At 38.6% G+C, this 23,502-nt stretch overlaps 3 protein-coding genes across 3 annotated transcripts in view; 2 read left to right on the top strand and 1 right to left on the bottom strand.

Annotated features, from left to right (window-relative positions):
- Positions 1-1,721: 1,721 nt before the first annotated feature.
- On the top strand, positions 1,722-5,799 carry LOC115593199 (high choriolytic enzyme 1-like). Its single transcript, XM_030436644.1, has 9 exons — positions 1,722-1,830; positions 2,363-2,381; positions 2,469-2,531; positions 2,667-2,807; positions 3,015-3,132; positions 3,222-3,400; positions 3,714-3,795; positions 4,892-5,019; positions 5,286-5,799. Exons 1-9 carry the CDS (start codon positions 1,762-1,764, stop codon positions 5,291-5,293), a joined length of 807 nt encoding a protein of 268 aa, XP_030292504.1. The 5' UTR covers positions 1,722-1,761; the 3' UTR covers positions 5,294-5,799.
- Positions 5,610-10,321, bottom strand: LOC115593200 (cystatin-C). The gene is made up of 5 exons (XM_030436645.1): positions 10,168-10,321; positions 9,861-10,016; positions 6,277-6,428; positions 6,058-6,159; positions 5,610-5,884 (listed from the first exon to the last, which is right to left on the bottom strand). The coding sequence occupies exons 2-5, from the start codon at positions 9,943-9,945 to the stop codon at positions 5,789-5,791; spliced, it is 435 nt and encodes a 144-aa protein (XP_030292505.1). The 5' UTR covers positions 9,946-10,016; positions 10,168-10,321; the 3' UTR covers positions 5,610-5,788.
- A 6,804-nt stretch (positions 10,322-17,125) lies between these two features.
- The window catches only part of il11ra (interleukin 11 receptor subunit alpha), a 50,665-nt gene continuing 44,288 nt past the window's right edge, over positions 17,126-23,502 (top strand). The window contains exon 1 of the mRNA XM_030435883.1: positions 17,126-17,267. The gene's annotated coding sequence lies outside the window, so the exon portion shown is untranslated. The remainder of the gene's footprint in view (positions 17,268-23,502) is intronic.

Here is a 23,502-nt window from a genome sequence, read left to right on the forward strand (position 1 = left end):
AGTTTTCTTGTCTTGACCTGACCAAACATGTATGATGAAGGTCCAGGTCAATGGTTTGCTGCAATTATCGTGTTGTTTTGTGACCTGTGATATATGTCGTTTAAGAGGCCACTATGTGGAAACCAATTTGAATAGAAAGTCTTAAAACAAAGCCTTAAAAGCCTTATCTCAGTGAGATAAGGTCATCTTCCTAACCTGAAGTGACTTAAAGGGGAAACTTGGATGCTAAAAGCTATTTATGGGGTATATTGTATATATTTACGTGTGTGTGTTTGAGTGTGTGTTAAGAGGAGAATGAATGCCTACAAGTGGAAAACACTGTCATTCTAATAGCTAAATAATGGTGTAGTGTAGAGTGAGTGCTGCTGTCTGGGCTGTTTAGTGGCAAGGGATTTACAAATGCCTGCCAGCCCACCAGACAGCCTCGTATTACCAAGAACTGAGCGTAATTTTCCCCTGACATGATGAATGACCGAATGAGAATAATTGGAAGCTGGTTGGTTTATTGAAGGATAGAGTTTTCATGGAGCCCAAACCAGAACGTCTATGAGGAATGGAAAAAAGTGTGTGGCATGGCATTTTACTGTGGTCGCAATATATATATATATATATATATATATATTGTCAGTTTTCAGAAACACTAAACATGACATTAGATTTCTCTTTGTCGAGTGTAACTGAGGTCTGAGGAAGCACTCTCAACTTGGTCTCATTAGTTTACCATTACCAACTAGCTAGGTAAACAAATTAAAAATCTTATGTGTAAAAAACTTATTTCCCATATTAAGCATATTACTGTTAGTTCAAAATCACTGCTGTAATAATGATTTCAATTTTAGTTGTTAATAAGATAACCATCATTGTATTTGTTTTGTTTTTATAAAACACTTGTGCTTGTTATTTCAATGTAGCAATAAAAAAGAAATCTGTGTATTTTTCTTTAATAATAAAGAAAAACTTAAAAAATAAGATATACTTGGAATATCGAATGATTAAATAATTTAATAATGATATAGGAAATGTAAATGGGTCATTTGTGACGTCGTTGTCGTAGATTAGAGTGGTTTGTATGCTTGGACGTCAATGAGTTTAGATGTGTTTTGTACAATTATTATATTAAAGTAAATGATTGTAATGAAATTGTAACCTAATTATTTTACTTTTCTTCTTTTTTTCTTTTTCTTTTACTTTACGCTGAATTCATTTAACTTCCAACTTTTTCTTAGTTTCCATCAGGCAGGAGACCAAACAGGGAAAAGCTACATTTTCAATTAATCAAGACATGTGAAACCTCTGGGTGTGGACGAGAGGATGTAGACGGGTGAATTATGTACTGTTTATATTTTGGTTTGTGCGCTCGTAATGGATTAGGGGCATCTGTAGCTGTGTCAACATGTCAGTCAAATGACTTCAGCAGAGAAGTGCAGCCGTCAGGAGATCTGATGCTTTATAGGTGCTTTCTGATTGAGAAAACTACACATGTATGTGTGTAAACACGTGAATACACATTTCACATATGGAGCTCTTTTGCGTCACATTTGCAAAGCCTCATCCGACTGCCACTTGGAATTTAAGGAGTTTCCTGTTGGAGCTTATCTTTTCTTTAAAATGTTGGTTTAGTCACCATGTGTCACCTTTACAGTAAGTCTGTTTACATTTCCTCCCTTTTCTTGTCTGCATAAAAGCTAGACTGAAAGCTGTGTGGTCAGCAAAGAAATCATTCCAAGCTTCTACAACCAGTCGGCCTGCAACACAAGGAAGATGAAGCTGAGTCTTTTCTCTGCTGTCCTGGCCGTGCTGCTGGGCCTTTCAGCTCAAGAAGATTCCACGGTAAGACACACGCTGCAGCAAATACGTCTCTCTTAATTTGTACATGTTAAAAGAATGTCAATAATGAGCGATAACATCGTGATAGATTGCAGATTGAGTTGTTAGCTCAGTGAAAAACAATTTTCCATTTTCAACTCATTCTCATCTATTTTAAGAAAAACCTCCTAAATGCCCATTTACAGCTTTATGGGTCCATAATCCAGCGTAAGTGATTGTTGGGACTGACAGTACAACATTTTTCCAAGAATCTGCTCATAGTAAGGTGTTTTCTAGAGCAATAAGGACTCATACAAACAATAGGAAACAGACAGAAGACATTAGATGGCATACAAGCTACAAAATAGTTTTTTTAATGCATTTAAAATACTAATGTGTCTGCTTTATAGAGTTGTATGAAGAAACAAAAATATAATGTAATACAACATATTAAGCATAAAAATAATCTAGACCAGGAAATTAATTTATAAATGTCTATCTTAAATTTACCGGTTCGTTAATTTTCACGGATTATGTTCCCTTTGTGTCTGTGCAGGGACTACCACAGGAGGAAGGTAACAGATTTTTCTTCTCACGCTTTCAACACATCTCTTTTCACACAATGGGTTATTACGTGAGGTGACTAAGTCTTCTAATTTTAGGAGTGACGACCCAGAGGTCCTACCGTTTAGACGTAACTTCAAAAATTCTGGAGGCAAATAAAGGTACGCTTGATTTATTCGTGGAGTCAAATGTGGAAACTGTGTCCTCGTCGTGCTAATGTCCGTGCTAATTTGTGTATTACAAGTATGAATCAGTGCGTCTTCTGGCCAATCAGCCCACGTGTTGTTTTAATCCAGGAAACAGCCATACTCTGGTGGAAGGTGACATCGCCCTTTCGAAGAAGAGGAATGGCATGAAATGCTGGAGCGGCCAATGCATGTGGAGCAAATCCTACAATGGACTGGTTGAAGTGCCCTACAGCCTCAGTGATTACTTCTGTAAGGGTTTAAGAATTCATTCATGGGGATTAACGTAATTTACATAACGTGTTTTTAGACACTTGTCTTTGTACAAAACAATAATAGAAAATAAATATAACATTGGTATTTTTCAGGACAAGTTGTTCTGTAAGAGAAGTCCTTGATCATGAATGTATCACGTGTTCTGATGTCGATAAACTCACTTTAATCTTGTTTTCACTGCAGATGACACAGAGAAGGCCTCAATCAAGGACGCTATGGAAACTTTCCACAAGAAAACCTGCATTCGCTTTGTTCCTTATCATGGCCAGTCTGACTACCTCAGCATTGTGAGCGAACTTGGGTGAGTCCGGAGAGATTGAAGGTCACAGCCAGTGCGATCCACAGTACAAACTAGCTACCTGGCAAGGATTTAAACCAGTCTCCCTGCAGGTGCTGGTCTACTATTGGCAGAGACGGAGGTCAACAGCTGGTTTCTCTGTCGGTGTACGGATGCCTTGAGCGTGGGATCGTTCAGCATGAGCTCCTCCACGCGCTCGGCTTCCACCACGAGCATACGAGGAGTGACAGGGACAAGTATGTCAAGATTCACTGGGAAAATATCCCAGCAGGTGAGCTCCTAAGCCCCAATGCAGCTGAACAGTTGTCCACTAAATATGTAGTCTAGACCTTAATTGTGCAAGTGGTAAGTCAACATACACCATCAACACTTGTAGTATAAAGAACAGACAACTTAATTATGTTGTTTTGAAGTTGTTCTTCCGAGCATTGCTGGAGTTTTTACTTTCCAAAACGACTTAGGAGTAGGCTAGGTGTGGTACTACCAGACATTTCTACTGTATGATAACTTTGAGCCTCATTCATGTACACTCAAATCTTGGAATTTATACATTGTATGTATTGATTGATTTTTTTTCTCTGCAGCACATGCCTACAACTTCCACAAAGTGGACACCAACAACTTGTACACTCCATATGACTATTCTTCTGTTATGCACTACGGAAGGTGAGATCTATTTTGGTCATTAATAGTATTATTGTTATCAAGATATTTTATTCGGTTGATTTATCTTTTTTTATGTTGTGATGAAAGTTAGTCTTGCGTAGCCAAATCCAGCCCTAGTATCTGCAACCATTTGGTAGGTTTCTAACTGATTTGTAGTCCTTCAAACCAATCACAAAAGTGCCCAGAGGAACTAGTTCATGAACAGGAGGGAGGTGAGCCCTGGCATTAAAATGGCTAAATCCCTGCAAAAGAAAAGGTAACAGCTGCTAGGTTGTTTACATTCGTACCCGTAGCGACCACTTTAGCGTGAGGGTAACTTGCGATTTACAGCACAGATGTTGCCAGCTTGGTTGTTGGTGTTCCAGTAGCAGCCTGGATTTTAAAAGGGTTACACGCAGATAGCGAAAGGGTGGATCAAGCCAGCTTACACAAATTGTCATCCACTGCAGGCTTTCTGTTCACCAGCTAGTTGCTGACTCTGTCTGCTGTATGCCATCAGAAAAGTTATGTGCAGTGTTTTCTTCTTGTTTTTTGGACTGGAAATGGCTTTCTGAACCAAAACAATAGAAATGGGCCTGTAAAATTCAAAACAATGAGCTGAAAGAGGCTAAAACTAGGGACTAGAGAGTTCCAGAGATTAATGTGACAATGGACTCATCAAAACGAGCAACACCTTTCACAACATTGTATTTTTTTGTCATTAACTATATAGACAATAGCAGAGCTTTAAATTTGCTGTTTTTAGTATAAGTTAATTTTAGAGTCTCATTTCCAACTCGTAAAAGGCTGACATGATTGTAGGATGGGTTGGTCACCATCCCAAAGTGTAACTTTTTGACGAGTTGGGAATAAGACTCAAAAATTATCTTTTCTTTCAAATAGCAACTTTAATATTTAATTCCAAACCTTTAATGTGGTTTGCAGCTCATTTTCCTTCAAGAAAGCTGTACCTAAATTACCAGGAGATTGTTTCTTTGAGAAATATTTTCCATGATGACAATGAATTATTCCAGCACTATTATGGAACATTTTATTTTAACATTTTGATTAGTGTCTAAGTTTTAATTCACTTCACTTTTTTTGTTTTTGTTTCAAGGACTAACTTTGCGTCAGTGTTCGGAGCAGACACCATTACTCCTATTCCAGATGACTCTTTGCCAATTGGACAGAGGGATGAAATGTCTGATATTGATATCCTCAGAATCAATATATTATACAAATGCAGTGAGTATATGGTATACTAAATGTATAACAACGAGTTTTTAGGGCTTTTCTGCTTGACTGAATGGAAGACACTCTTGGAGAAACAGCTGGAGAGAGCAGTCGCACACAGGAAACAACATTCAAACTGTAGAGTATTACTGCCGAATGTTGTTTCCTGTCCATGCAAACTTAAATGCTTGAGTTATTAGAGCAGATTTAAGCTCTGAGGTCACATTGCAGCATGGTCGTATTAACTTGTGGTGATTCATTTCTTTCTTTCATTTCAGACATTTGAAAGAAAATCAAGACAAATCTGCTCTGCAACGAGTGCAATTCTATTATAGATTCATTAGTATCAAAATCCCAATGGAATAAATATTGATATAAACCTCTCGCCTAAAACACCCATGATCTTGATTGATGACTTTATTAAATCTCTAAGTTAATGTAAAGATTTGTTGTTTTCAAATGTTAAGCAATGGTATCAAGTGTTCTCTTTGCACACACAGTACAATAAAACATTAAAGACATGAATGAGGGATAAGACATCACAATAGACAACACAACTACAGCCACAGTCACAGAACACAAATAATTAACACATCATTGAGTCACCTTTTCCAAACTAGTTTTATTGAGACCATGAGTTGTCATAGTTTTGTTTATCCTAACATACATCCACCAATTAAAACCAGCTGTGAAACATTTCACCTGATAAAATATTGACATCGTATCAAAATGTAAGAAGGTGGTCAAAGGTTGCTGACCAAATCCGTTAAAAAATTAAAAGTTACACCTGTTTTTTGTCTCTCTTGCATTTGTGCTCCTTTAACACATATTTGTCGGTGCGGGGGTCAAAAACCACAAAAAAATGGCACTTCACCTCCTGTGGAGAAGAAAAATAGCAACTATTACATGGGAATTGAAAAAATCTCTTAACTTCTGTAAAAAGTCATGTTGTGTTATGAAAGAATATGAGACAGAAAACCTTGAATCCAAATTTTGAAAAATCATTATTGAACATTACTTCCCAGACATAAATGCACAAAACCCATTTACCTTTCTCTCAAGACTGCAGCTTTCCAAGTCGTGGTTTTCCCCCTTGGTGCACTTGGTTTTTCCCAGGACCGCATCGATCTTGAAGTTGATCATATTGGTCACCTAATGGGATGAGTGGATAGAGGACAGACCAATCAGATGTTGTGGCACTATCATCTGACTACATGGTGGTGACATGGTGTGGTGCATATGAGTTGCTAATTGAAACATGAATCTAACCTGACTCTGAGCAGCGGTGATGGAGATCAGTTTGAACATCTTCTTGGCCTTGGACCTTGTATTGAACATGCTCACTGCAAATTGGGTTGCCTCCTTAACGTCATTTGAGTCTGGACTCCTCTCAGACCAGTCACCCAGAAGATGCACTTTTTCTATGAGGAAATTAAACAAAGATATAAGAAAAAACAACCCAGATGGCAGATTAAAACATTGTCATTTGTCACACATACCATATTGACATTTGTACATTTGTCATATCACGTTCACATTAGATTTATGTATGATGATTTTTATGTCAGGAGTTGTTGGTGGGCCAGAGACTACTGTTCGATTTGGTGTTTCAACATTTGTAGCCATGAAAAAGCTGGATATTTTTGACAAGACGTCAGGGCATTTTCCTGCCGTGTTTGTGGCAACAAAACCAGTTAAGGTGAACCAGGTAAATGATCTTTTCCTCACCCTAACTAGTTTTTTTTTCTGCTTAAAACTTACCAGACCATAAGCACATTGTTTTAATTAAATAAAATAGAAAATAGATCCTAAGGATATGTACAGTTGTAACATAAAGAGATGTATAGTTGGACATATACATGTTTGTTAGAATTGCCAACATTAAGTCTGGCAATTGGGTTGGTATATTACACCGAAATGCACACAATCATACAGTTACACAATACAAAACAAACCTGTGCTCATTTACACAATCAGTCAGCTGTTTAATGTTAGTATTGTGTGTGTCATACTTTCCCTTTGGATATTTTGAACTACTTCACTCTGAGAATTTGCCATTTCAGTCAAGAAAATCAATCAAGGCCTTGGAAACTGTAAGATCACCAAATCCTGGATTCAGCCACTTTCACATGTGTTTTACACTGCCAAACTATTTTCAGTACTCTGCCAAACCAAGCCCCAGTCATCACGCCAAGGATATAAACAGGTTTCTCAAGTGTCTTTCAAAGAGAAAGACAATTTAGAGATAATAGTGGCTGCTCCTGTTCCTTGGGTGGCCCAGCAAATCAGGATGGTTTTGGTTTTGGTTTGTTTGTTTTGTACAGTAACAGCTTTTTAGCCACACAAAAATAAAAGTGTAGCTCTAGAGAGGGCAATGTTGGTCAGTCAGTCCTTTACCTTGGTTGGGACTGAACTGCAACAACTTGTCACAGAAATGTGTGCAGACAGTCAGTTCTTCTGTAACTGAAATGTCTTTACAGCTATTGAAAAGCTTGACTTTTGAACAGATATTCGTGGTACCCATAGGTTGCATCCCATTGTCTTTGGTGATTGCCTGATTGCAGTGAGCACAACCAGCAACATTAACACTTTCTAATCTATTAGATGGATTAGCGTAACATTTTGTACAGACACTCGTGGTTCCCGGACAATATATTCTACTAACTTTACAGATCCCCTTGCTTTTCATGCTCTACCAGGAGCCTGACTTTTGTGGTTTTCAGTTAAATTTCTCAACAACTGTTGAATGCATTACCATTAAATTTGGTACTAATTTGATGTCCCACTCATATTGAATTGCTAAATATCTGAATCCCAATGACACTTGGTTAGAGCGCTTCTGGTTGGCTGTCCCAACAACAGAAGTAAAATAAGCAGGAAATGGTTTGCATATTACACCAGGAAGAAGTAACATTATCAATGTAAATATGTGTCACTTTCTCAGAGTTGTGCAAGTAGAAAGTGTTGAAAAGTTAAGGTTGCACTTTCCTGTTCCTGTTCCTGCACTTTTTTTTTTTATCTCCGTTATCTTTATGTCATGGTGAATTGTTATCTCTTTCATGATCCTGCACTTTTTATCCGGAGGCACCATGAGGTTTGATATAATTTTGTGCTAATTAGCCACATGCAAACATGCTGAGCTAAAATGGGCAGCGGGACAAATACTATGCCTGCTAAGTACAATTGTAATAGCATTGCCATTGTGAAAATGTAAGCATGCTGATGTCAGCATGCTCATTTTCGAGATAATTGCTGACATCATCCACACTGATTCTTTGGTTGAAAATCCTGTTAGGCTGCTTTTTCCATCCACACCCTGCTAAGTGCAGAGGCTCATTTTGCCTTGTAGTCCAAAAACACACTGAAGTGTGTGGGCATAATCAGAGCTGTTACATATCACACCCAACACATCAGGACAACAAACTGGAATCTTTCAGCTCTTGTGGTCAGTGCAACAATCCTTTTCTTCTGTATAGGACTTAACATTATGTAAGATCAATCAAATACAACAGTATAATGTGAAATGTCTCCAAAGGGTATTATATTTGTATTCTGTGGCACTTAATACACAATATGTACATGCATATTATTAATTAAACATACCTTGCTACTGTACTGATTGCCATTTGCGAATCTGAATGTGATTCTCTGCTCAGTAAAAAACATTTTACAAACACAAGCCACTGGCGTTGGAATAATTGGGCGAGTGGGTACTGACTTTTCCAAACACTCCCAAACCAAACTCAACACTGCCAAATGAAATAGCATCCGACCAATCAGGACTTTCCCTGACTGCTTGCCTAGCCAGACTTTCTGACTCACTCTACCCAACCAGACAGCAGCAGAGAGTCACTCTCTACAGATTGTGCACACAAATGCACATATTGTTCTGCCATTGCATCATAGAGGCACACAGTTTATATGTCCAGGCATTTAAGGTTGAATCACTATTACTGAACGTCACATGACTTATTAGGCAGGGTAATCTGTTCAAACAACAGTTCAGTTACCAGTGTCATAGCATTATATTTTTTTGTGCAGTTCCTACAAATGGAGATTTGGTATTGCTGTGTTAATAATTTTGTCTTTTACTTAACCTCTGCTTAAATATTATTTTTATGTTGTGATGCAAACTCATTGTGTAAAAAATGACGTAGGGGGCAGGAAGCTGAATTGGATAGAGACAAATTTGCTTTATTTGTCTGGTTTTCAATACTGTTAGTCATGATCCTGACACAGACGCATATGCAGCAGTCACTGTTACACAACCGTCATTTATATCAACCTGTACAACCTGTCATGACACATAAGCATGACACACATCACATGGAACAATATGTTAAATATTTGAGTCCCAGCAGCAGAATATCTGATTGGCTGTCCCTGCAACAGACGCAAAATAAAATAGCTTCATCATGAGTTGATGGTTTCTACCTTCACAATACTTTATCAAAGTGTTCTGTAAGTAGAACATGTTGTAAGTTAATTGTGTACTTTCCTTTTTTTTTTTATAACTCAGACCTCCCCAAAAGCCTCATCCAGATCAGAAGAATATTGCTATGGATTGTGCTGTAACCAGCAGGGTAATAACTTCAGGACAGTAGTAAATGTAGTTGTAACTATTGGTTGAGGAGCCTTTGGGACCCTTTTAATCTGCATTCTTTTGTATCAGCCCATTTAATGAGCCACATATTAAAGTGTTTGAAGCTTTGGTTGTGAGTCTGTGACTTGTCAAGCTACAAAGTCTGTCCTCCCAGAAATATGTTTATCTGCTGTCTTACAACGTTTGTCTCATTCTTCTGTCATTCTACAACTCCCCTTGTCTTTGCTCCTATTTTCTGAACAGTACTCACTTGTTGTGACGACTTCCTCCACAGGCCCATCGGCCATACACATCTGGACAATTGCACATATCAGCAGTGTCAGCGGGAGCGACATCTTCACTTATCAACCACAAAACTGCGCAGTTGAATGAAGGATGAATCTCCAGAAAAAGCTTCAGATGAGGTCTGGGTCCACAGAGAAAGCAGTAATAAAAAAAAGGGGTGGGGGGGAGACATTGAAAATAGTTACTGAAAAAAATAAACATATAATTCTGTGACAGAGGCAGATATTGTGAAAATTGACTACAACGAGAAAAACAACTTTAAAAGTCTTTACCTTTCTGTTGTTGTAAAAACAGGACTTCACCAAGTGAATGCTGGAGCCGGACTGAGAGAAGTATAGTGAGTGAGGAAGAGAGAAAGAGGGAGGGTGTCATCGGTGAATGGCAGTGGCTGTTCAGCATTTAAGCTGTGGTATGTTTAACAACCCAGTGAAGACCACACCCACCCACTGCCTGCTAGTGACACCATCAGAGGCTTTCCCGTGTGTGTGTGTGTGTGACAGAGTGTGTATGAGACGGGGTAGGTGGGAGGGTCGGTTATGATGGGTGTCAGATGTAAGCCATTGTGTGTGTGTGTGTGTGTGTGTGTGTGTGTGTGTGTGTGTGTGTGTGTTGTTTGTGCATGCTCGTGTCTCTGGCCTCTTTGTTTGTTTGCATTCATGTGTGTCATGTGGGTGTGCTGCCTGCTGGATGTGTGTGGTTTTTCTTTGGTTCCTTTACAGGAGTGGAGGGGGCCCGTTTGTGGAGACCTGACTCAATCTCAGCTGGTTACTCGTGTGGTGAGTCACAGTGCAAACTATAGCTCACAGCAGAACCACATTGCACACCGGCTCTAGATACACCAATGTCCTGTCCAGAACATTTGTTATCATGTGCTTTAACTGCTCTGATAGTGGTGAATAAATGCACAGACGTCAGCAGGTGGAACAGAGTGGAAGAGGCTAAATGAACTGTAAAGGCTCATGATTTGGCTGACTGACACAGGAAGGGTGACGTTATTTTTCAGGATGTCCCTACGTCTGCAATTACTTGATTAGTTTTCAACCGTTAAAAAGTCCAGTGTGTTGGATTTAGGGAGGGTCAGAGTCAGAAATGTATTTGTGTATGTGTTTGTTTGTTTGACAGGGACAGTGCACAGCATCTTAGCTGTACCAGAGTTAGCTATAAGCTTATTTACATCTTCATAATTATGTGATTATTCATGTAATCTAAAGCAAACAATCATTGTGTTGTTTTTTTTTTGGTTTAGATTAGTCCTTTATTTCTACGGAGAGACCAGATCCTCCTCAACAGAAGCTGCCATGTTGCGCCTCAACCTTACTACAGTAGCTCGGAATTGACAAACTAAACGCTGGCTTGAGAAAAGGCCTTTCATAGTTCACCCAAACGTGGCCTACGACAATAAGTATCGCCCGCTTATAATGCTGCCCAGAGTTTCCTCCCCAGATAGCTTAAAACCCATTCACACCTGGACCCACCTCGCCCTAATGACCTGCATGGAAATCAGTTGGGTAAAGGACTCACAAGTGGCCCAGCGACTCTGTAAGGACACTCCCACACAGGGTTTGAAAGCCTGCAACTCCCCCACAGTTAGTTAGAACTGAAGAAGCCTCTTGGGTGAGAGGTGAAACTTCTGCAAGACACTGAAACGAGTCCAGCTGCTTACAATACAGCACTTTACCGTGAGCGGATTGCTGGAAATCTTCACCAGCAAGCATAAAAATAGCATCTGAATAATAGGCACAGCCCGACAATCTCATTTGTATCGATGTACACTGTGAATTTGTGTGGGCTGCGTTAGGATGAAGTACTCATTCCCACTTTTATCAGTTAAAATCACAGTGTTTGGTAGTGGTAGGCTTATAAAATGTCATGAAACTTTCCGCTCTTGTAACTCTCAGTTTTAATTCTTGACTGTGGGTGTTAGCTGTTGGAAGTATACGTAGTTGTTTGTTTGACTTATAGTTGGCAGGACAAAAAAAGATTTAACACATTTTATGCAGCGCTGACTAAGAAACCAATGATTCTTTCTTTTTTTTTTATTGATGGCGTTTCAGTTCAGTCTGTTACCACTGCAAGATGAGCCAGCCACCATTACTTTGTGTCCCAGTCCCATGAATATGATAGATGGGGCTGCTCGTTTATAAAATTATTTGTACAGATGATCAGTTACAATAATTGTATATATGTATATACAGTCGTGAGGCCATTCCTTAACTACTTCTGATGTGTGTTTGGGATCACTGTCCCAGTTGGAACACCTAACTGCACCAATATCCAATCTTCTGGCTGATGATTTTATGTTTTCCTGAAGAATTGTTAACTGTGACTGACTTCTAACTGTAATATATCCGTACAATTATTGCTAGAAAATTACATTTGATTGTTAAGTGTAGAGAAGTAGCAGTTAAGACTGCTCTTATGGGTGATTTGAACTTTTACCAGAGTTATATTATAGCAAATCATTTTCCCTTTTACTCCAGTATGAGTGGATGGTGGCATAAGGACTGTCGTAGGGTAAGGAGCTTTCCAGGGTTCAGCCAGACCTACATTATTATTTTACTCAGACATTTCAAAGATGATAACATGTTTAGCAAGTGGCAGCCTTCAAGTACAACTAAAGCTACAGTGATGATAACAATATTGTATAACATGTAATTTAACAATTTAGGGGTACATTTTATATACTTTTCCATAATGTGAGGTTTCCCCTAATGGTGACTGCTGTCTGACTGCTCGAGAGACATGAGTTTAGTGATGAGCTGGATGTAACTGTGGCTGACAGGCATGTTGATGTAGTGAAAGCATGAAAAGGGTTCTGTTAGCACTGCCAGTATGAGCCTCATATATACACATAAACACTTATATCCATTCTGTAGTGCTTCCAGTCTTCACAGTGACATCTTCTTAAATTCCTGATCTGTGATGGATCCCCCTCAGACCTCTTAGAGATGGAGGATTATATGTTACACTATTGTGAGTATTTAGGAAACTTAATGTTAACCCAACATCACTGAGGCTGAAGGAACTCACAGGGCACTGGATCATGTAACATACAACATATTTCTTCTTCATCGTCATGGAAACCATGGATGCACTTTTGGAACGCTGAGTCTGGGTCTTCCAATGAATGATTGTGAATTTGGAATAATAGCAGATTATTGATTATTTTTTCATCATATTGTATTTTTACATTAAAATTGTGACTGGTTACTTTAAAAAAACACAATACATTACTGTGACTTTCATGTATAAAACTGTCAAATAATCACTGTATACTACTGTGAATTTTCTGCCATTATTAGCCAGTAATTCACTGAGTGAAATTACAACAATTGTAAAGCTTACACAGGTTTACAACAAAAAATCTGGTATGTCCTGAGGTTAATGGTTTTCATGCAAATTCCACTCATCAGCCTGCAGATTTGACTCTTTTGTGTAACGAGTCAGAAAGTCCAGCAGGGGGAAGCAACACTGTGTCACAGTATGCAACAGGTGGTTGACTAGATTGAATTACTGCATTGTCATAGTCTGGCAATGCACTGACCATTGTGTTCAATAACAAAGAAATCTGAACGCACTGAATAAACATTATGATTTAAATTCCAATTGAAAAGCACTGAGGCCTGGCGACCAGATTGAATGTGCTATTGTCTTACTGTCAGACAAAAAATCATGAGCAGCATTCTGTACGTGATGAATCTATATGGATTTACAGTTCCTATTATAAGCAGGCAAAGAGACAGACGATTTACTTTCTATTAAAGATTTTACAATATGCACATTAGAAAAATTAGAACTGCAATAGCGAATATGAAGCCTAGGGTCATGATGCACAAGAACACGGATGATAAGAGAGGCATAGATAAGTGATGTAAAAGTTTGAAGTAGAGAAACATAAACACAGATAGCCAAATAATAGACAAAGATCTGACGGAGGAAGCATAGATAAAGAGGTGAGAAGAAGCATGGGCGGGGGAACAGGCTGACAGGTACGTTGACTCATGCAGTAAGGCAGATGGACGGGCAGATAAACTCGGTGACGGACAAAAAGAAAGGAAAAAAGCCCTGCAGATGGATGAAAAGAAGAAAAAAAACGAGCAGATGCACTCCAGTCCACAAAACATTGAAGCCTAAACGAAAAAAAAAAAAAAATTAACGGTCTAAAATAATTACTCAAAGATAATATGAGAATGAAAACAAAATTCTCCTCTGGGCCTGGTCGCCATCCGCTGCCCTCCTGTTCCTAATGAGACGTACTGTAAATCCTCCAAGCTGCCGCTGACAGCTCAGGGTCAGTACGGGGGTGTCTGGATTTGTTTAAAATGGAAAATCCCCCTTTTTTTCCTATAATAATTGATGTCAGTTTTGTTTGCTTAATGAGTGGACTGGACACCAACTGCCACAGCTTTCATCCAGATTGTTGTTGTGCAGTCTGTGCAGGTCAAAGGTCAACGTTACTGCGCAAATAAACAGCCTGAAATTGAGTACACAGCCTTCTACTACAGTGTGCTCTTGGAACTGTTTTTCGAGGTTACAAATAGACAAGATAACTCTTTGAGACATAAACACTGTTAAGTGTATAGTTAAAAATGTATTATTGCCATTTTCGTCATATCATTATGGCCATGGAATTATACTTGTATTGACATTGTATAATTGACATATGACATGAAAAATAAGGAGTTTAGGCATGTGTTTCTGAACAGTTAGGTCTTGAATGTAATCTGTATGACATGTGCTTAAATCCTGCGCGATTAAAGGCAAGACTCAATCCAATGCGACACCCCTGCAGTAAATCTTACCTTAGCGAAGCTGAAACTCTTCCATTTCTGTTGACCTTGTATCAGAGAGGTGTTGATTCTACCCTATTGGCATTTTTTGAGGCCATGTATCGGACCGCGTTACACTGACGGTTGTGTTTTTCCACCTCCATCCACATTCACCAGGGAGGACAAAAGGCCACCGCTTTGGATAATGAGCTGTCACAGTCATCTAGTTTATTGCCTGGTTATGCACAGAGCACTGGGAACATTAATGGGTTTAATGGGTTTCATTGCTCATCATTGAACAGGTGAGTGACCTAATAAATGATTTAATATATCAGACACCTGTCTGAAGCAGCAGGATTAGGGCTTTTAGCAAAAACATATTATATCATGATTTATCTTACTGGCTCCAGATTCAATGTATTATTGTTATATTGTAATAATTACTGATGCCTTAAGGTGTTCCAACAGGTACAAGATATAGCTAATCTTAATTACATTATTTACTGCTGATAATTTGATTTACAATAAAACATTTTTATTTATTAGAACCAGAATCAGAGTCAATATTCCATTATTGTCCCACAAACGGGGAAATTTGTTTGCCACAGCAGCCAAAGGACAGTAGTATTTAAAATAAAAACCCAATAACAATAGTATTAAATAAACAATATAATTAAAAGGTAAGAAATAAAATAGAATAGAACTACCATATGAACATAATATTGTACAAATATTAACATGTCATTATTAACAGTGTGACAGTGAATTTACAAATAATAATAAATATGGGTATTTATGAAAAGTTGATTTATTTGAATCTGGAATGTAACTAGAAGCTAAAACTGTCAGATAAATGTAATGCAATATTTCCCTCTGAACTGTAGCAGAGAAGAGGTATAAAATAGCATAAAATGAAAAATACTCAAGTAAAGCACAAGTATTTCAAAATTGTACTTGTGCAGTCGTTGAGTAAATGTGCTTAGTTACATTCCATCACAGGTCAATGACATATTATTTGACAGTCAGTTGTGATCTGTTTGACTGTAAAGAGTGGATCGAGGAAAACAGCGTTTGTGTACTATCGTTGGTATATTCAGTGCCTTTTACACACATGTAAACAATTAGTGGGAGACAGCACTGTTTACACAAATTGTCCCTAATGTCCTCAATGTTCTTACCACCAGTTGAGATAATTCATGTTATTTAAATGTGTTTTTTTTCTTGACATTTATTTATGTTTTATTTATTTAACAGTTTTTTTATTCAGCCCTTTTCCTCTCCTTAAAGTCTCAGTGCGTAGTGTGTCTTTGTGACATCTGGCCTTGAGGTTGCAGATTGCAACCAACTGAATACCCCTCAGCAACTCCTGTAGTGGCCGCTTTAAAACAGGACAAACATAAAAGGCCCCCTCTGGAGCCAGTGTTTGGCTTGTCCGTTCTGGGCAACTATAGAAAACATGGTGGTGCAATATGCAATATGTAGATATAAAAGGCTCATAATAAGACAACTTAAACACAATGATTTGAGGTGATTATACACTAAAGAAATTCTGAGTATTAAATTCAATTTAGAAAAAAATCCAGTAGAGCTTCCTCAATTCTACACACTGGCCCTTTAAAGGTGCACTGCTGTTTGTGGTTTTAGGTGGAAATTTTAGTCAGAGGAGAAAAAATATTCAGTGACTGATTTTTATGCCTCAACAAACCTTTTGAATCAGCAAACTGACTTTAAAGAACAACACAATTTCACATTGTTTTACTCTATTTTTATTTGGTGGACCCTGCTACCTGTACAGCTTTAAACAGTGTTCCGGGGACTGTGGAGCTTGTTTACTTAGTTACGTAAAATAATATATATATATTTCTGAGTTAGTTTTTTGTTTTTTCTTCATATTGCCAGTATTAAAATTCTTAGTTTGAATTTAATCTCCAAAACTACATACTGCAGTGCCCCTTTAAACTCAGAAAAAAACTCATCATAGAAAAAAAGTTTTAAATACTTAGATAATTTAAAAATGACCTAGATCTAAATGAAATACTATTGAATTGATTTATTTTTTAAATAAATTCTCAATATCATTTAAAAATAAGTATGCATTTTCTGTGGCTATCTTTTAAATGTAAACCCACAGCATGAATAGTTACTAAACTAAAATTATTTAAAATCATTGAAAAGAAAGCTCTGCATTCAGTTTTCAATACCACCTTTCAGTGCCTGTTTACTACAACATTTCAGGTGACGCAAATATGAGAAGCATCATCATCCTGCTGCTGGAGATCAGCATCTATTCGTCCACGCCACATTCCTCAGCCCTCAGACCTGGGATCAGTGCTGATAGCTCAGCCTCCATAATCCCTTTACAGTCAGGATCCGCCCACTCAGCCCAATGATTGACAGCCGGCTCCTCCAACGAGGCGTCGGCCGACTCGTCTGGCCTCCGTTCTCCCCTCCTCCTCCTTCTCCTTGTCCGACTTTGTTGCTCTCCTGCCCCGCTAGCCCGTCTCCAGTCTCTCCGGGGAGCCGAAGAACAACTCGACAACCTCCCAACCATGGAAGGCGACAATATAATAATGCCTGTTTGACTCGGGGAGATTTTTTCCAAGGTAGGTTCGGTGATTTAAACTAGGGAGGAGGGCACGAGCGGCGGGGAAGCTGCGCGTGCGGGGCGGCGAAAAGTTTATCCGCCTCAGTACGCGGGACAGGAGGGAAGAGAGGGGGAAACACTCCAATGTTGTTCACCGCGGGGATGTGTCATGCTGCTAGCTAACATGTTTGTTCTCATTAGCCTGTGTGGCAACATGTCTTTTAATTCAATGGGCTGTCATTTTGTCTCAGAAAATTAACACCAGTCTGTCATGTATGGTAATTGTAAGTCTGATAATTATGGGATAAACTGAACATGGTTTCTTTTCTTCACTGGAAACTGAAGAACAATGTCGCTGCAGCTGTGATTTTGGGTTCAAGTTTAATTGAAAGTAAGAAGAAAGTGGCGACACACTAGCAAAGCATCACATACTATTAAAGAAATGTGGCTTAATTTAAAATGTAATAAGTAGTTTAAATGAATTAAAGGGGCACTTTGTAGTTTTGGAGGAGACATTCAAACTCGGAATCGAAATGTTTACAACACTGATGAGGTAATAATACAAACTTGGAAGTGTTTATTTTCTCCATAATTGAATGAATCTGTTCTTAGTGGACAATAAAGTCCCAGGACATTGTTTGAAACTGGACAGGTGGCAGGGTCCGCCACACATAAAAGTAAAACAGTATGAAATTGAGCTGTCCTTCAAAGTCAGATTGTTTGTTAAGCTTATTCAGTCATGAACACAAAGAGAGCTTGGTTATTTAGTCCATATAAGCTGAAAAATATCAGTCAATGAAGATCTCTTCTGATCAAAATGTCTTCCCCAAAACTACATAATGCAACTTTAACTCTTCTAGACTCGTAGCTTATATGTTATGTTATGTGGCAATTTGTAAGCCATACCTTTGCGTGTATGCATCACTGTATATTTGTAATTTATTCATAGTTCTATAGAGAGCTCAGTCAAAAGCATTGATGTTGCATTGGCTTTGCTATTGCTTGGTGGTGTGTAGATGAAGCACTGAAAGCTGCGCTTCATCCAAAAGCACTTGTTGATGTTATAAACAAAATCAGTTTTCATCTTGCTCTCTCTTTTTGTATATTTATATGCACAATTATAGTTGAAGGGCAACTGCAAAGGTTAATGCACCCAGCCCGCAATTAGAAACAACCACTGTACACACAGACAGGCAGGCAGACAGACAGACAGACAGCGGGAGAGAGAGAGAGAGAGAGCAAGACAGAAAAAGACAGAGACAGTGGGACGGGGTCTCCCTACAGATGTGCATTCCTCCGGCTAGTGAAGTGATCAAGCCTTTAAATAGAGCTCAACAGGAATGCAAACAGACTGAGCAGAAAGACGAAGCCTGGGGGCTTCTCAGGAGCAGGAGAGGGAAGGTAGGTGGTAGAGGAGAGGGCAGAGAGACGAGGCTGTGAATGCATTTGCTCAAAATGAGCTTGGTTTATTGCTCTCTCTGAAATTCTTTTTAGCAAAATTTGGGTCAAAGTTCATGTGATGTCTTAAGTTGTTTCATGCCACTAAGAATGTCACAGTTTAGTTGTCTAGGAGGGAGATTTAAATCTGTGTTGTTGCCTCTCTGTGTATCATTGCACATTGCAGCTCAGTGGCAGAATTTGACCCTTAGCCACAAATCCTGATATGACGTCAGTGTACGATCGTGTTTATCAAGCAGGCCAGTCTGTTGTGACAGAGTGAAAATATAGTGCACAGGGATCGTGTCGAGATTTTCATTCATGTGTTAAAGACTTTTGAGTCTTTGTGCTGGATTGCTGTTTTAGGTTGGTGTTGTTATTATCATTATTATTATTATTATTATTATCACTGTTATCATTATTATTATTATTATTATTGTTGTTAATATAATGTTTAAATTTGATAGAAAATGACACATTATATATTAGTTGTTGGATCATAATTTATGAATGTACACATGTATGATTAAATGAAAAGCATTTTAGGGTTTGTATGATGTCTTGAAAGTTTTGAAAATGCCTAATTTGAAGTCTTGTGGTTTTAAGATTAGAAACATGCTTGACTGATTTAACCATAAAATGCAAAATGCTTTATTTTACTTAAACAATGTTGAATATTTGAAATGAAGGAATCCCATCTTCAAATCAGTTTGTTGTCTTTGGGTGTCTGAATGATAAATTACGCATTATCAAAAGACACAAAGTGGCAATACACTTTGTTTGCTGTCAGAATAAAATAATTCTGTAAATGTAGATGTCACGTTAAGGCTTCCTGAGTCTTGAAACTTTTGGTTTAGGAATCTTGATAGCACTAGAATTTTACTATTATAAAGCTGTACGAACTTCTTTGTCATGAAATGGTGTCTTACACTCTTACTCCTTGCTTTAAATGTTGACAAAGGGGGGAATTCATGGATTAATTAAAGGTTTTAGCCTGGTGTAATAAGCTCAGAAGTGGCTCAGGCTGGTACTGGTTTGGTCAGAGTTTGTCATGTGTTGCCATCCTTGGGGGTTTAGTTGTCCTGTTACATTTGGCTGTTTGAATTGGATTGGGCCAATCGCATTTCACACTGTTGACTAATTTTTGACTTTCCCTCTCTTGTAGACAAGTGGTTTGTCACTGTTGGTTGTTTGACAAAATGGACTGGGAGAGTTTACACTCAGACTGTAGTTTGTTGGCTGTCTGTTGACCAATTGGAGGCAATTTTCCTCCTGTGGTGGTTAAATAGAAAGACAGGCAGCCAGCCTTGCCATGCTAATATGTCCCAGGTTTTCAGCGGTTCCCAGTTGGATCACACTTTCTTTGCTTTGAAATCCATTCAGCTAATTTCACTTTATCTGTTGAGTCTATGCAGAGTGATTAAAATTGATTGTTTGTTCCTCACCAGAGTTACTATGAGCTCTGTGGAGAGAGGAGCCAAACACCTGGCCACTCCCTGTAGTATCTCTGTCAGTTACAGTAGTGTTGACTGTTAATGGATTTCACATTTCACAGACTGGGTGGCCCTGATCGGGAAGACGTTCCTTAGTTTAAATCTCTAGCTTGTCTGGTTCACATTAAAGAAAGCTGGCTTTGAAACTGTCTAACAGAACATCAGCTCTTCTACTCTCTTGACCACTTTACCACTGTGAAACTAAATGTACACAGGTAAGAAAAAAACGAGAGACAGCAGGCACCTTGCTGTTTGCCTCTGGGAAGTTAGTCTACCCATGGATTCCCCTGTCTTCTGTCCCTATAAAAGGAAAACTGGAGTGTATTTTCGTTTTACAAACATTGTGACCAATAAGTCTGTAAAAAGATTATGTAGAAATTAACTCGGTGAACAAATGGGTTTTTTTGATCAAGGGGCTGCTGGGATATCCAGAAAAGAAAGGGAAATCCAAGGTACTAGGATTTCTGAGAATAGTGACATTTCAAACATGGCTTACATCTACGCTTTGTTTGCCAACTTCGAGCCATTAAATATTTTTAAAAATGTACAAATACAAATACATTTTTTTAAGTGATCCTTCAAATTCGGTTATCAAACACTGGTGACAAATATATGTAGGGAGTTTGGTCGAAGTGTTTTGAGGAGGGATGTAATACCAGAGGAACATCTCTCTTTCTCTGCAAAGCATGTGTGACTGACTGTAGATGGGTGTTAAATAAAGACATACAAAGACCTAATTTATTATACTTATGTGAACTTTTTAATCAAGCTCAATTCAGTTAAACTTAACCCGAAACACCTCATTCTAGTTTGAGAAAAGGTACTGTTCAGCTTCGCCCGATTCCCTGCAGACAGCTCCCACTGGCAGTCCAATCTCTGCGCTAGCTCTGGCCAAAAACCACATACGCGCACGCTTGCACACAAGTATGCACAAGCTCCACTTAGACCTTTGCACAGACTCACGCATGCATGTATATATGCATAGGCACAAACTCAGACGATCCAATACTTTTAAGCGCACACTCACATAATCACTGGCGCACAGAGCTAAACTCAGTCCAAGCCTCCATACTCGCTTCTCCACACTCATATTTCACTAGTCACACACAGAGGGCCCACAGCAATCAACTTTAAATTAGAGAGAAAGCTGCTCCAAGAACTTCAGTGCTGCTTGCCAGGTCTGAGGCCATACTCTTCTTGGTGTGTGTGTGTGTGTGTGTGTGTGTGTGTGTGTGTGTGTGTGTGTGTGTGTGTGTGTGTGTGTGTGTGTGTGTGTGTGCGTGCGTGTGTGAGACAGAGAGACAGAAAGAGCCAGCTCTTGATATTAAACCAACTTTGAGGGGCCTAGAGTGGGGTGTTTCTCCTCCTTTGTGCTGCTGTTCGTGCACTTTCTTCACCAGGAGCTCTGCTCAGTTGTTCAGTGATTTTCAGGAGTTTCTGCTAGGAACAGTATAAAGTTATATAATCTCAACCTGGCTTTTTAATTTTTTCATTGACTACAATTGTCTATGTTTGCTAGAGTTGCCACAGTTCCAAGCCACAAGGTCAAGCCACTTGATCTTGTGGCTTTGGGCTGTGGCTTCCTTTTGAGGTCAGCTGACCATTAAAGGAGAGCGATAGTGTGGTGATAGTGAAAGTCTATTATTTGTTGGACAGTGAGGACTTTCATTTGTGTTTGCACAGCTAAAGCTGCTCTTAGCGATACAAAACTGTCCCTGTATGATGGGTGACAGATGATAAATACATAATGGCTCAGCAAAGAAACCCTATACCCGCTCTTTCATATTGGAACTGATGCCAAACATCTGAAGGTTGCTGCATCTGTTTTACATTGAGGAAAGTATTTTTGCCAGAAGAGTGTGGAAATATCTCACCATCATTTCACATGATCTTCATCTCACTGTTATCGTATTTCATAGTATGAAATATGGTGGATAAATATCCATATGATGGGTAAATACCCTAAATAACACTATTACACAAGAATACCTATACAAGAAATTCGAGATGATTTCAACATAAGAATTCTTTTAATTTGTTTATTTTATCTGTTCTTTTGACTTGTAGCGTAGCATTCTCTGATTTTGTATGGTAAAACTTCTAACATATTTCAAGAATTACCTGATTAACTGTATTAAGTAAAGTAATTGCTTAAAATTTGCATCCCTAATTGCAAGAGTGTTATGGATGATTATAATTTTTGAAGGGGAATCACCAACTCCTTCATCATTTATTTCACTATGTCGCTAAAAACAATTTTCCTATCTGTTGGATACAGAAATATTGTCTATGTGCTACAGTTTGGGACCAGAAGATGGCATCATATTTGTTAGTAATTAGCCCAAGTGGAGACTGTTTTCAGGTGATGTCTCATTTTGGTCACCTCGTTTTGCATTTGTGTATTTAACTAAATGTGCCATCAAAGCAGCTGTAAAAGAAGAAGCTGCAGGAGTAGGAAGTTTCAAGCTACACTTAGGTAATGGATCCATCTCTTTTTTTTTAGTATATTTATTTGACCTTTATTGATAGAACAGCTGAAGGTATGACAGGAAACAGGATGAGATAGACGGAGAGAGACATGCGGCAAAGGGCCCCAGGCCGGGACTTGAACCCGCCGCAGTGAGGACAAAGCCTGCTCTATCAACTGAGCTAAACGATACCCCAGGTAATGGATCCATCTCTAAACAGAATTAGCTCAAAGTTGTCTTTAGTTTAATGTGCCCGCTAATACCATAATAATTTAAACATATTAAACATAATCATATGTTTAATAATTAATCTTCATACATAGTATAGTGCTGTTTACATGATCTCAAACACGCCTTATCATTTATGAACCTGTGGTGGCAAGGTTGGTAAATGGCTTGCTCAGAAAGTTCAAGGAAAGATAATTGTAAAGAATGTGCTTCCTTTCCATGCAAATGTGTTTTAAGATCCTGTGGACTGCTACAGGCGTGCGCTGCAATTCACTGACTTCTTTTACCATTTGGCCAATTTATTGAATAAGAAGTTGTGTGAGGTTTGTATATGTTGTATCAATATCTCAAATATAAATGACCGTATGTGTATGGAATTTGCTCTGCTTGTTTGACATGTTGCTGCGAACTTGCCAGTGAAAGCAAAAATCTATGGTTAGCCATATATTCTGTAACTTCTCTATCCAGTGCACCGTTGACTGAGAAAACACTGCTAACTGGGGAGATTATTAGAACTTGGCAGAATATTAGTCTGTGCTGGAAAAACACTATATTGATTGCTTTGGTATAAGATTCTACGTCCAAATCACGAGTGCTTGCGTGCCAAACCAGCATGAAGAATACTGTG

Source organism: Sparus aurata, chromosome 12 (genome assembly GCF_900880675.1).
Source record: "Sparus aurata chromosome 12, fSpaAur1.1, whole genome shotgun sequence".
NCBI classification, from domain to species: Eukaryota; Metazoa; Chordata; class Actinopteri; order Spariformes; family Sparidae; genus Sparus; species Sparus aurata.

Coding starts and splice junctions, on each gene's coding strand:
- LOC115593199 (XM_030436644.1), top strand. CDS start 1,762: ATGAAGCTGAGTCTTTTCTCTGCTGTCCTGGCCGTGCTGCTGGGCCTT. Junction 2,532..2,666: donor AATTCTGGAGGCAAATAAAG/GTACGCTTGATT, acceptor GTTTTAATCCAG/GAAACAGCCATACTCTGGTG. Junction 3,133..3,221: donor AGCATTGTGAGCGAACTTGG/GTGAGTCCGGAG, acceptor GTCTCCCTGCAG/GTGCTGGTCTACTATTGGCA.
- LOC115593200 (XM_030436645.1), bottom strand. CDS start 9,945: ATGTCGCTCCCGCTGACACTGCTGATATGTGCAATTGTCCAGATGTGT. Junction 6,429..9,860: donor GGAGGAAGTCGTCACAACAA/GTGAGTACTGTT, acceptor ATTTCCTCATAG/AAAAAGTGCATCTTCTGGGT. Junction 6,160..6,276: donor TCACCGCTGCTCAGAGTCAG/GTTAGATTCATG, acceptor TCATCCCATTAG/GTGACCAATATGATCAACTT.